Below are 14,285 nucleotides of genomic sequence, written 5' to 3'. Positions count from 1 at the left end.
TCAAATGCATGTGTACTGTATCTTTAAAATTACACATCTGGGAAATAAATATGAAATTGAAAATGAGAAACTAGAAGGATTCCATTTCCTAATTCTCTCCCGCCACTAGATATCTTCTGTTATTTCCAAAATTAAGACAAAGAATTTATTTCAACTGCCTCCTTTTTCCATTCTTTAAATTCCTTCTTCCCAAATAAGCTTCTTCTCAAATAAACCAACTCTTACTATATATATATATGTCAGTTCTGATACATATGTATAGACACATTAAAACTCCAGTCTCTATAGCCTTTAACAGCAGTGGTTCCCAAACAAAGCTTCACTTTGCAATAACTTGGGGAGTTTCTTAATTCTTGTGTTCCTTTGCAGCAACATGCATGTAGGTGGAAGCCATTATCCTAAGCAAACGAATTCAAGGACAGAAAACCAAATACCGCAAGTTCTAATTTATAAATGAGAGCTAAACATTGAGTACACAGGAACACACAGAAGGGAACAATAGACACCAGGGCCTACTTGATGGTGTAGAGCAGGAGGAGGGTAAGGATAAAAAAAACTACCTATTGAGTACTGTGCTCACTACCTGGGTGATAAAATAATTTATACAACTAACCCCAGCAACACACAAATTGCTCGTGTAACAAACCTACACAGGTACCCCTGAACCTAAAATAAAAGTTGGAAGGAAAAAAACTAACATAAAATTAATAAAATTTTTTAAACGAAATTAAATTATTTTGCCTGTCTTCCTGCCCCATAAGTTTTGATAAATTGTTCTGGGGTAAGGTCTGAGAACCGGAATTTTTTAAAGCTTCCCAGATAGTTGTGATGTGCAGTCAAGTTTGAAAACCACTGTACTCGAGCATTCTATGTGCTGCCTTAGGGCCTGCTAGGACAGTGATTGGATCACAGTTCTATAGATGAAGCTGCCAAACTGGCAACTGCAACTATTATTTCTTTGTTTCAGTAAAGAATATCAATACAGAACTTTACCCTCTCTCAACCTTTCTCTTAACTCCAATAAAAATCCAGACAGAGGTATTTAAGAAGAAAAGCTTTTCTATCGAAGTTCTTTCTCTTCTTGGACTTTTAAATTGTGGCTACCTAAATTGAGTATCTGGCAAGAGTAAGATTAAGCAGTTATTTGTTCCAAAGAAGAATCTTCTACCAAGGTAGGTATATAGAAATATGAATGTAAGAATTTTCACTTTGGAATTCTAGCTTTTGCTCATATTCTCAAGAATATTATCTTCATGGCTTTTAATGGAAATAGGCATGTTACCTAAAAATCTCAGATGTGTTTTTTAAAGAAAAAAAATCATTGTCTGTGGTAAAATTCCTTAAAATTCCTGAAAAAATGTCAAGAACATTCGTATTGATTAGTTGCACAATTTACATCAAATTTCACAATCTATTGACTTTTTCCACTGCTATATTTTATGGTCTCTAAAGTCAATCATAAGTAGAAGAGTCTTAAAAAGGTATATAAGTTAGATTTGCATTTTTGTTGTTCTTGTTTGAGTTAGGTTTCTTATGCATTGTCAAACTGCTTTCTAACATGAAAACATATAAGAAAAAAGCTATTTTAAGGGGGTAGACACATGCACATACAACTATAGAATCTGTCGACCTGCCTTATGTCACTTTCAAGGCTAATGCCAATGACAGATACCACATAAACCCCAGGACAATCTGTCAGTCTATGTGCTTGAATTTTGCCTTCCCAGAACCCAGGATGCCATGTGCTTATTATATATTGTTGAAAATTATAAACAAATTAGAACAAAAACCTCTTTTTTCTAATTCACCCACTGATAGACAATAATTGACTTTTGGAAGAAAGTCATATCAAAGTAATAATACTTCAATAGAGTGATGTTAAAGGAAAAATACACATTACACGGTTTCTTTTGCTTCAGACAGATCTAATAACAATAACACAATAATCGTATTAAGAAGTTATTTTTTATAATAGTCCTGTCACGTTGACAATACTTAACTCACAAATCTATAGAAATCTGTAAGTTTTGACTAATTTTAAGTAAACATACTAAAAGTATACCCTAATTAGTTACGTTCCAAAGTAGTCACCACTAAAGGCAACAAGGAATTTCCAAAAATACTTTAATTTTAAAATGTACTTTCAATAATTATCTGAAAATTACCTTTCATAGAATAAAGTACCACCATTTAAAAAAAAATCACAAACATGACAGTATTGCTGTGCATCTATGCTGCTTCCTCTCCCCAAAATATCAAGCACATCTTTAAAGGTTATGTTGGTCTTTCTTCATCATTTTACATAATAAGCGTTAAAATGTTTTAAAATTTTTTTCTGAAAAACACTGTTGATCGATTTGGCTAACTGTGGATAATCTTTGGCCTGTTTTTAGGAGCAACTTTAAAGAATGAAATTAACTTTCTTCTTGGGCCTGTTGGCTCTTATTTCATGTTTCACAGTAAGTTCCCTCAATTCTAAATTTACTTGTTATATTTATTGTTAATCATGATTTCAAAGAAAGTTTTGATACCAAGAATTTTTTCCTGTATATAAAAATACAGTGTCAGGCTGTTGATCATTATGGACTTGTTCTTACTTTCCTTTTCCTTTCTCATTTATGACTAACCATCTAGTCAGTGGTTGCTAAGCATGAAGAGACAGTGGATTGCAGGAAGAGGACACAGGGCAGGTAGTATCTAGGAGAGCTAGCTCTTATCTAGAAACATCTCTTCCTTTTTATTTCTTTTTCAAAAGGACTACCATCAAATTGTCAGAAAAATATAAGGCCGGGCGCGGTGGCTCACGCTTGTAATCCCAGCACTTTGGGAGGCCGAGGCGGGCAGATCACGAGGTCAGGAGATCGAGACCACGGTGAAACCCCGTCTCTACTAAAAATACAAAAAATTAGCCGGGCGTGGTGGCGGGCGCCTGTAGTCCCAGCTACTCGGAGGTGAGCCAGGGAGTTGCAGTGAGCCGAGTCGTGCCATATCCAGCCGGGGACAGGGAGATCCGTCTCAAAAAAAGAAAAATATAATTTAAGCTTACTAAATGTTTTAAAGCTGTAGGAAATAGGAAAGTATACAGTTGGAGCTTCATGATAAATTTTCTAAAACGACAACATGATATATCAATGCAAGGATTGCTGATTGTGCAATAGATTTTTATTGAAAATATTTGTAAAAACTAAAATCAGGAAGCCTTTCTGATGCCTGAAAATATATTCGTTATGACTAAAATATTCCTTTAACTGACTGGAAATTAAAGTGCTACTCACTTGGGAAAAAAATAAAAACAAAGTCATTCACTCAAGAAGCACTTACACTAATTCAAACTTTTGAAAATCATTTGTTAAAGCTCTATAGGAGATCCAAAAATATATCATGCAAAGCAACAAGTGGTAAGTGCCATAGCCAGAAACATCATAGCATAATATGAATTTCAGAGTAAGATCAGTTTCCCTAGCATATGTTGGGGTTGGATGGGCTTGAGAGGCGAGAAGGAGCCCTATTTGTCTCATTTCTTAGTAATTACTGATAATCCACTGTGGGTCAGGCCTAGTGGTGGTTGACACAGAAATACCAAAGTCAAATTCCAAATTGGGATCTTCATAGATTAGGTCTTCTTTTCATAGTATAGTATCTACCTAAGAGAAACTAGTGAACAAATAAATATCAACAGATCCTAGCAATGACACTGTCAGATAAAGTAGCATTATTGTTCTGAAGCATTTTTTGATATTTAATGACATTTGTATTCTTCTGAAGCATATAGTGCTATGTAATAACATTTGTATAAAAAAATTATATTTCTGAGGTTGAAATAGAAGAGTATTATACTCCATGAGATACCTATATCAGAAACACCTGATCCACTTATTAAAAATGAACATTTCCAGACCTTATCCCAGACCTGAGAAAAAAAGGGTCCTGGAAACCTGCATTCTAGGATACTCTTACTCATGCTGAAATCTGAGACCCCTTGAGTAAATTTTCTTGAAATTTACTTCTCAAGCTATTATGTTATAATTGCATGAAATATATAAAGAGAGCTTTTTTTTTTTTTCTTTTTGAGACGGAGTCTCGCTCTGTCGCCCAGGCTGGAGTGCAGTGGCGCGATCTCGGCTCATTGTAAGCTCCGCCTCCTGGGTTCACGCCATTCTCCTGCCTCAGCCTCTCCGAGTAGCTGGGACTACAGGCGCCCGCCACCACGCCTGGCTAATTTTTTGTATTTTTAGTAGAGACGGGGTTTCACCGTGGTCTCGATCTCCTGACCTCGTGATCTGCCCGCCTCGGCCTCCCAAAGTGCTGGGATTACAAGCGTGAGCCACCGCGCCCGGCCCTAAAGAGAGCTTTTAAGGTAAATTCAACTTAAATCAATCCATCATATGAAAAAACCTAAGTCAATAACTACAATTAATTATCAAATTTATTACTCTGGAATAAACCACTTTTTTGGTAGAATTCCCCAAATATGACAAACATGACTTCTCTGCTAACATGAATAAACACTAATTTAGACTTTATACAATAGATTAGAAGGTAAAGAAAAATCCATGATCAAGTAAACTTGAAAAAGTTGGGGGAAATGAAATAGAGGTTGTTGACTAGAATACTTCTCAGAGACAATAACAGAGGAAAAGCTGTCTTTGTTTCTCTGTCTACAACCTTCTGTTTCATACTGAGGATAGGCAACTTCTGAGGAGTCCTACATAAAGCATCTATCTTAAGGATTCATATGAATTAATGGCATATTTTTATTCCAGAAGCCTGAATTGCAAGACAAATGCAACTTAAATTCTTTTCTACCTTGAAAGAGTATAGAATCCCATTTATATAAGAAGCAGAGAATTCCATGTCCTAAAAAAAATTAGTTTAATACATAACTTTTCTCATGTTAGAATTAAATATTATTGGATATAAGAAAACAAGAACCACAAGACATAATTTTAATGTCACTCTAGCAAAAATTTCTTGCTGTATTCATTCTCTCATGAGAAGCTGGTAAATCTTAACAACAGTCTTAAGCATTAGTCTAAATAAAGAAACTTTATTGTACTTGGCATCTAGAACTTTCAATATATCAGAGATTATCTTTTATGAGATAGGGACTATCTAGGATTTAAATTAAAAATAACAGTTCATATTTATATATTTACAATGTACTCTGGAGCACAGTTTTACCCCCAAACCTCACAAAAACCCAGGAACTATTTGGGATACTCCTTTACATAGCACAGAGCTGAACATGAGATAAACCCTCAATAAGTATTAGGGGAATGACACAACAAGTGAATGGGCCTCTGTGTAGTTGACGCCAAGTAATAACAAATAGGTTTCAGAGTCTTACCTGTTCATTCATGCCATTGGATAGGCTATATGAAGTATGACACAGGAATGGATAATAGGCCAAGTGTAAGCTCAAAGGTAAAGTATCTCATGATGGACAAGGACATCTGCCATGCTCACAAGATGAGTAATGACAGCATTTTTGCCAATACCCGCCATCCCTAACTCAGAGAAGCCTTTGTTTGTAGCACAATCTGTCCACTAAACTGCTCTGGTTAAGCTGTCAGTCTGGCAGTTTCTAATCCTTAAGAATAGGAAATAGAAGTTTAAAAAAAGTAAAAAGTAAAATAAACTTGAAAAGGGAACATAAATAAAATACTTTAAAGAAAGGGCTATGATAAAATAATTACCAAAAGCAAAGCATAACCTTTAGCCTGAACTAAACCAACAATAAGCAGATATCAAATAACCAAAGACAGTTTGTAGTTCACAAAATAACCAAAAGACAGTTTGTAGTTCACAAAACAAATAACCAAAGACAGTTTGTAGTTCACAAAACTCTACAAACTCTAGAAACTCTATCAGGAAGACAAATCATCTAGGGATTTTGTAGAACTGCAGACTCTGATCCAGTAGGTCTGCCTGAGCCCCATAAGTCTAGATTTCTAACAAGCCCCCAGGTGATACTGATGCTGATCTGCTGGTCAGCAAATAACATTTTGAGTAACAAGGCCCTGGTCAACTGAGAAATCAAACAGAGAAAGGCTGAGGTCTTCTTATGGGTTTGTATAAATGCTCAAATGTTGTCATGGGAAAGCCTTACACTCCTTGCCATATGCAAGGAAGGAAATGGCATTCTGAAATCAAGTAAGAGAAATTTCTGCTTATCACCAAATATGTGTAATTCATTCAGCCCAAAATACTTATTGAGTACTTATTATTTACTAGGCATTATTCTAGATGTTGGGTAAACAGCAGTGAACAGACAAAAAGTTTCTAACCTCATGGAGCTTATATTCTACTTGGGGAAGACAAGCCATAAACAAAATAACTGACTATGTAATGCAGAAACTTTGGGAAGAAGGAATTTTAGGAGGAGGTAGAACAAGGATGTGGTTTTAGATAGGGTAGCCCAGTGGAAAATGGCATTTGATTAAAGACCTGAAGGAGGTGAAAAAGCCAACCATGCAAGCAGAGGAAACAGGGAGTTCCAAAGTCTGGAGCAGGGTACACTTGCCTAGTGTGAAGAATAAGGAGGCTAGCACGGCTGGTAGAGAGTGAGATGGGAAGAGAGGAGCACGAGGTGATACTAGAGAGTCAGAGGAGGGTGAGGCTGCATCAGGTCCATGGACTTTTGCAGAGCCTTAGTTTTACTCTGAGTGACATGCAAAACTTTAGTACATGAAGTCAGTACAAAACCTCAGAAAGACGTCATCTCTTCCCACACACTCTTCCTTTCCATCATCCATAATGATTTGGAGAAAAAAAAATGAAACTTCTAAAATATCTGAACGGCATCCATAAATATTTATTTAAAGTAACCTATAGTGTAAGAAGGATACAAACATTGATCAACATGACCTCTAACTTCAAGGGGTATATGACTGTCAGAGGATACAAGATAGATTGGTAATAATAGCCAGAGCAGGAGTTGACAAACTTTTTCTGAAAAGGGCCAGATAACAAATATTGTAGGCTTCTGTGAGCCTGTAATAAGTGGTCAACTTGGCTGAGGTAGCTTGAAAGCAGCTACAATAAACGAATGGGCACGGTTATGTTCCAGTAAAACTTTATTTACCAAAACAGGCAAACTACATTTGGCCCACAGCCTTAGTTTGCTAACTCCCAGTCTACAGAGACAGTGAACAAGGCAATATGGAATGTAAAAACCTGATATTTTATTTACAAAATAATCATAAAATTAACCCAACATTATTCATGAGTTTGCAAAAAATATTTATGTTTCATTGAAACTGTGTGCATGCAAAATACTATGCTAAATTATTTGTCATTTTAATTATTTTTTCTAAAGAACATCATATGGTAGATACTGTTACTTTCTCTCTTTTAAAGGTAAGTAACAGAGAGGTTACATAACTTACCCAAATTCACATAACTTGTGAATGGAGAAACAAAATTTTAACTTGCCTTGATCTATTTGGCTATCTTCTGCCTTTTCTTCTATTACCTGGGATGAACTAAAATCACCCCAATATATTCTAAGACCAACCTCTCAACTCGTACACTAGATCCCATCCTCTCCCCTAAGCAAGGAGATTCCTGCAATTATCTACTCTAAATCTAAACATCAGCAATTTTTCCTTCTCTCTATTGATTGTTCCTACTAGCACATAAATATGAGATAATATCATTTATATGTTTGTTTTCATTCTCCACTGATATTCTGACTCCCATCATGATCCATTTGGAAAAAGTTGCCTCTGCACATCTGCACTTCTTTTCCTGTTCTGTCTTAAGCCTACTCCTAGCAGACTTTGCCCACATCATTTGGATGAAACCACATTTGTCAAATTGTACTCAAAATGGCCATGCATAAGTGTCAGCTTTCAGTCCCCATGATAATTATGTCTAAATTATATTTGACATGATTGGTCTCCTACTTAAAGAGTTTTTTCTTTTTCCTCAACTCCACTCTCCTGATTTTTCTCCTACTTCAATGATGACTCCTTGTTGGTCTCCTTCTCCAGACACATCTCCTCTTCCTGATCTCTAAATGTCAGAGTCTCCCAGGACACCATCCTCTTACCCTTTCTCCATCTATGAGCACAAATCCAGTTGCTCAAGCCAAAAAGAAACTTGAAATCATCCTTGACTCTATCACCTCCCAGATCCACACCTTCAGCAAATATTGCCCACTCTGCCTTCAAACCATCATCTAAATCTTACCCTTTCTCACCACCCTCCTGCTACCATTCTAGGCCAAGCCACCATCGCTTCCTACCTGTTGCAACAATAACTGATCTCCCTGCTTTCACTATTGTCCCTGCAGTTTATTCTCCACACAACAACCAGAAAGATGTTTTTCCAAAGTAAATATTGCCATATCATTCCTTTGTTCAAAACCTTCTAATGGTTTTCCATAAGACTTAGAAGGTGGGGGTACAAAGTCCTTACCCTTACCTACCAGACCCTGCTTTGACCTCCCCGCACCTTAACTCCAATATATCTACGTAACAAAATTGCATTTATGCTCCTTAAATGTTTTACAAATAAATAATAATAAATTTAAAAATATCTGCCCTCATGGAACTCACACATTAAATCATTTTTGTTTATTTAAAACCATCAAATGTTAAAACTACAGAGAGAATATAATCAAATTTAAATATAGGTGGGCTGCATAAATAATAATATTAAAGCTACCACTTATGGAGTGTTTAATATATGCCAAGAAGTGTATTACAAAAGTACGCTGTTTAATCTCTCCAGAAATCCAGTGTGACAATTATTATTATTATCCTCTCTTAACAAATAAGGAAAACGAAACTCAAAATAGCCAGTTCTGTATTCTGTTTCAAATAAGCTTATCACTTGTGAAGGTAATTGCCCCAAATGCAGACTCCTTAAGAAGGCATTTTCATCATTTGTCTAGGGTTATAACATTCACCACCATCGGCCAGTGGAGGAGGGAAACTAGCTAGTGAAACATTGTGTTAAGAGAATAGGAAAAGATAAAAATAATAAGAATGGAGGTCAGGGGTCAGCTATTTGCTGTAAGGTGTAATTTTTCACATGATTTCTCCCCACCTCTGCTTAGGGTCCAGAGAGCAGCTCACTGAAGCTCACTTTGAACTTAATTTCCATGACACTGTACCATCTGGGTTTCCTCCTGTCTCTGATTCTCCTTCACTAGCTGCTCAGCTTTCTCTTATTGATATCCAAGTTTCCGTCTTCAGCAATTTCTTCTTCATTACTTTCTTATTGCTTTGACCCAACAGTGCTTTACAAATCTATTTCTCCAGTTCTGAGATTTCAGTCTGCATCTCCAAACTTCCATGACTTTTCAAACTCAAAAGGATTAAAACTTAATTAATTTCTTTCCTCTTGACACCTATATCTTCATTAATGTTAGCAGCCATGACTTAAGATCTCAATTTCGTTTGAGTCCACATTCATTTATTCAAAAACATTTACTAAGAACTTGGCCAGGCATGGTGGCTCACACCTGTAATCCCAGCACTTTGGGAGGCCAAGGCAGGTGGATTGCTTAAGTTGGGGAGTTCGAGACTAGCCTGGGCAACATAGCAAGACCCCATATCCACAAAAAATACAAAAAAAATAGCCGGGTATGGTGGCACACTCCTGTGGTCACAGCTACTTGCAAGGCTGAGGTGGGAGAATCACCTGAGCCTGGGGGGCAGAGGTTGAAGTGAGGTGAGATCACACCACTGCACGCCAGCCTGGGTAGCAGAGCATGACCCAGTTTAAAAAAAAAAATGTACTGAGAACCTCCAAGGTGCCAGAAACTGGAGATAGAATGATAAACAATACAGAGACATTGTTTGAAGAAGTTAATAATTACTATACTATATAATATTGATAAGTGACTAAAAGTATTATAATAGAAGTGCTAAAGCAACAAAAAGAATAAAGACACCTAACTTACCTTGAATTCCTCATACCTTTTATTATTCACAAAGATCCCAGGCACTGACTAAGATACTAAAGACACAAAGCTAAAGAAGATACAACTTATTCCTTCAACAGCGGTAAAATGGCACATGGCCTAAAAGTGGAGAAAAATATCAAAACAAACAATTACTATCACTGTGAAAAAAAGTGATGAAGTTTGCTTTTACAAAAGTAAAATTTTGGCTGATTTTATATTGTATAAAGATATTTTCTGTACAATTCTTTTAATTTTCATATCAAATTCTTGGGGGAGGGGAGTGAAGCCACTTAAACATTTTGAAGGAAGAGCTTGCCAGGTGAATGGAAATTAGGGCAGGAATGAAACATTCTCAGCTAGAGGAACTGCTTTTATGAAGGCACAGGGACTACCAGCAAGAGCTCATTATGTTGAAAGAACTAGTACTAGTTCTACATGGCCAGAGTGAGGATAAAGACGTGGCAAAAGGTGAGACTGGATGGTGGTATAGGCTTTTGTGTTTGGTTGCAAAGAACAGGGTTCCACTCACAATATTTATTCTTGCATTTTTAGGGCCGCCTTAGTTTGCTGTGCCAGTTCTAATTTATATTTATTCTTGCACTGACTTCCTTTTTCCTTAAAGGAAGGAAACATGCCTGGCCAGGTTCTCAGTAAATGTTTTCTTCCTTCCTTAAATAAGAAAGTCAATGCAAGAATAAATATAAAGTAGAAGGGACACAGCAAAAGCAGGTAGCCCTAAAAACAGGTCTTTGCTTCTCATGGCATCCCTGCTTCTCTCTGTACTGTTCCCTCCCTGAGATGTGCTCTCTTTACTCAAAGCCCCTGTGTCCTTATAGCTTAATTTGCACGTGGCCCTTATTAATGCTCCAGCCTCTGTCTGGCTTCTCTCATCTCACAATGTTCACATGTTAGTTCCTACTTCTAATTAGGATATCTCAATATTTCCTATTTCAAGTTACAAAGAGAAAGAGAATTTTATAAACCTGGCTTATTTTTCTTCTTCTGGCCAGAAGGCCTAAGATCCTGGATAGCCAGTGGTTTGGAAGTCCATGGAACAATAGCCCAGAAATAACCTAAATAAAATTGTGTTTATGTTTATGTTACAAGAATAAAAGGTGATAATTAAGACAGGACCGTCCCTGGAAAGGGAGAAAATGTAGATATAAAATACACAGAGGAATTGATCATGTGACCAAGACATCACTATGGCTCCCTCTGAAATGACTTGGAATTTTTGAGTTGTCACTGATCTTTGTAAGAGATTCAGTTGTGTGATGGTGACAGTAATCAGGATAAAAGGGAAATTGAGAAGTGGAAATAGAAAATCTAAACCAGCCTTCCTCACTATCTGGCTAAGAATGGAAAGAGATAAGCTAATAAAGAAAGCTTCAGGGGTACCCTAGGTTAAGAATGAGATTCTTTAATACATGAGATATTAATCAATATTATAGACTGGAAGCATACAGCCAGGGATTAGAAAGAGGTTTATTTTACAAGAATAAAAGAGAAGGAAGACCCTAGGGACAGAGAAGATGTAGATATAAAACACAGGTGAAGAGACTGGTCTTAAACAGCAAGAGAGAACAGCAAGATCTTTCTGATTTTTATAGGTGTAGGGCAGGAAAGTGAACAAGTTCTGACGTGTGATGGCCTAAATTATGTGAATTAGAAGGCAAGATCATCCTCTGATGGGTGTAGGGAGGAGCAAGAAAAGTAGAAGTGAGGTATAGATGCTGAGAAGACAGCCTTTTGGGGAAAATGGGAGGAAATGATTTAGCAGTGCTGATGCACCAGACAAACATAGACACTATAGTTCTCTAGTGTTGCTACCATTAGAAATTGTGGCATTCTCCAGCAATGTTCATCACCATGGAAGTAGGACTAGGGAAGGTAGTTTGCATAGAGTTGATCCAAAAGTTTGATGGTTCTAAAGGCAATATGGCAGAGACACAGGAAGGAGCTGAATGTTGTAGGAGAGTGATTAGAGTCTTGCACCTTCCTAAAGCTTTGTTTCAGGCAAACTGATCTTCTGATGGTTGCTAGAATAGAACCTATATTTTCTTGACCTTGTTCATTTGTTCATGATATTATTCTAATTTGGCTTCTTCCTCTTCATTTCTACTCTGTTTTATTTTATCCTCATGTCAAATGCTATCTTCTCTACATGGCAATTAGTCCTCTCTCTTTGATAAAAAATAAAATTTTCATCTAAATTACTAAAATGTTTACAATATTTATCAATTATTTCTTGAATTGCTACCATCTACAAGCCATGCTTGTTATTAATAGAGTACAAAATCACTCAAAATTATATTGAGCCCTTACTCTACCTTACTATATCTAAGCACTTTACGTAGATTATATATAATCCTATCTACCACTATAAATGGTAAGAACTATTTCTAGAACCAGTTGAGGAGTGAGGAAACAGGCAGAGATAACCATAAGCATAAGCAGAGATAACCCAGCTAGCATGTAACAGTGGAAGGACTGGCTCTAGGAGGCTCTAGCAATCAGACTCCAGTGTCTTCATTTTAACCAACATACTATACTAGCTCCATGGGCTTTTTGTTGTATTGCCTTGTATTGTTGTTGGAAGGTTATAGCTTCCACTGATTTCAGATTCATGTAAGCAGAGTCTTAAATCTGTTTCTCTTTGTCCCTAGAAAGAAGTGTTGCACATAATAGTTATACAATTAACGGTTCAGGGTCTGGAATCTCACTGAATTCTTAGAATGAAGTAAGAAAGAATTTTCCCAGATAGTCAACCTGGGTATTTACCGCCACTTGAAACTACATTCAAAGGTGGTCTTTTCTTATACACAATCAAGGTGATTTGGTCCCTCCCTAAAACCTACAGGTCAGATAGCAAGGTTACCACTTTTTTTGTTTTTTCTCATTTAATACTATTCTACTTTTCTTTGATTGCCCAGGCATCCAGAATAAACAGGAAATTTTCTAGTCCTTATTTTTTCTAAGTTATTTTCTCAGTGAAATATATGACTTATGGCTTAGTATATCCTAATGTTTACATAGTACACATACTAATACATAGTATATCCTAATGTTTGAGCTTTAAATGATCAAATTTAGAAATTTTGTTTGTTGCCTTTGTTTTTATCTCCACAGCCCGGCGAGAGTCAGAGATTCTCCAGAAGACCATATCTACCTGGCCAGGTGCCACCACCTCCACCCTACAGGCCAAGATGGGTTCCACCAAGTCCCCCACCTCCCTATGGCTCAAGACTTAATTCACCACTTTCTCTTCCCTTTGTCCCAGGGCGAGTTCCACCATCTTCTTTTTCTCGATTTAGCCAAGCAGTCATTCTATCTCAACTCTTTCCATTGGAAAATATTAGACAACCTCGACTCTTTGTGGGTTATCCAAACCTACATTTCCCACTAAGACCTTACTATGTAGGACCTATTAGGATATTAAAACCCCCATTTCCTCCTATTCCTTTTTTTCTTGCTATTTACCTTCCTATCTCTAACCCTGAGCCCCAAATAAATATCACCACTGCAGATACAACAATCACCACAAATCCCCCCACCACTGCAACAGCAACTACCAGCACTTCCACAAAACCCACAATGATGGTCAGCTCCTCAACAGTACCTATCTCTTCAACACCAGAGCCTGCCACCTCCACATCAGCAGCAACCACCACAGCATCTATGGAAAATACTACTCAAATTCTCACCAACTCTCCTCACACACTATTGCTCAATGCCACTGTCCAAGTTACGACTTCCAACCAAACTACATTAAGCAGCCCAGCCTTTAAAAGTTTTTGGCAAAAACTCTTTGCCATTTTAGGTTGAACATGCAATAAATGATATTTTCCAAACTGCTCTGATATCTTAGAAGAAATAAACTGCAATGATTTTGATGGAACCAACCCTGATCTAACCAGCACACCGAATAAAGTATTTGAGCAGTAATATGCACCTATTGCCATCATTATGACTACCACTCTATCCTATATTTTATCACCTACCAACAGTTGATGAGACAGGTTCCCAGAAGGAAACAGAGATCCTTTATGGGAAAAAAAATTAATAAAGGGTGTATTTAAAGAGGGTGGACAGGATTTTAAAAAAAATACAGGGCTGAGACATTCAGGGTCTCCCAGTAGAGCTGGTCATGGGCCTATGTTTGATGAAGCAAAGGGAACAAATAAGGAGCCCAGAGCCTGAAGAAGAGTTGGGACAATGAAGGAAAGGCCACCCAATAAGACCCGTTGTGCAAAGAGGTGACTACTGCCAGGTGTGACTGCTGCTCCTCATTAGCAGTCCACTCTTCTCTGCCTAGTTCTCAATCCTGGGAGGATAACCATACAAACTCCTACATGTGGGTTTTCTTACC

The 14,285-nt window shown here is 37.1% G+C and overlaps 1 protein-coding gene across 2 annotated transcripts; it reads left to right on the top strand.

The window, feature by feature from the left end:
- The first annotated feature begins 1,071 nt into the window (after positions 1-1,071).
- Positions 1,072-13,861, top strand: OPRPN (opiorphin prepropeptide). Of its 2 annotated transcripts, XM_032150739.1 has the most exons (4): positions 1,072-1,172; positions 2,394-2,459; positions 2,635-2,690; positions 13,046-13,861. In XM_032150739.1, the coding sequence occupies exons 2-4, from the start codon at positions 2,409-2,411 to the stop codon at positions 13,320-13,322; spliced, it is 384 nt and encodes a 127-aa protein (XP_032006630.1). In that variant the 5' UTR covers positions 1,072-1,172; positions 2,394-2,408; the 3' UTR covers positions 13,323-13,861. The 2 variants fall into 2 exon arrangements, with proteins under 2 accessions (XP_032006630.1, XP_032006621.1); XM_032150730.2 differs by lacking the exon at positions 2,635-2,690.
- Positions 13,862-14,285: the final 424 nt, after the last annotated feature.

Source organism: Hylobates moloch, unplaced genomic scaffold (assembly GCF_009828535.3).
Source record: "Hylobates moloch isolate HMO894 unplaced genomic scaffold, HMol_V3 SCAFFOLD_2, whole genome shotgun sequence".
Lineage (NCBI taxonomy): Eukaryota > Metazoa > Chordata > Mammalia > Primates > Hylobatidae > Hylobates > Hylobates moloch.
The sequence above is the reverse complement of the archived record's forward strand: the minus strand, read 5'-3'. Positions and strand labels throughout refer to the sequence as shown.

What these genes read in the sequence shown, in the direction of transcription:
- OPRPN (XM_032150730.2), top strand. Translation starts at nt 2,409, where the DNA reads ATGAAATTAACTTTCTTCTTGGGCCTGTTGGCTCTTATTTCATGTTTC. An exon ending in CTCTTATTTCATGTTTCACA is followed by an intron (nt 2,460 to 13,045) that starts GTAAGTTCCCTC and finishes TTATCTCCACAG; the next exon opens with CCCGGCGAGAGTCAGAGATT.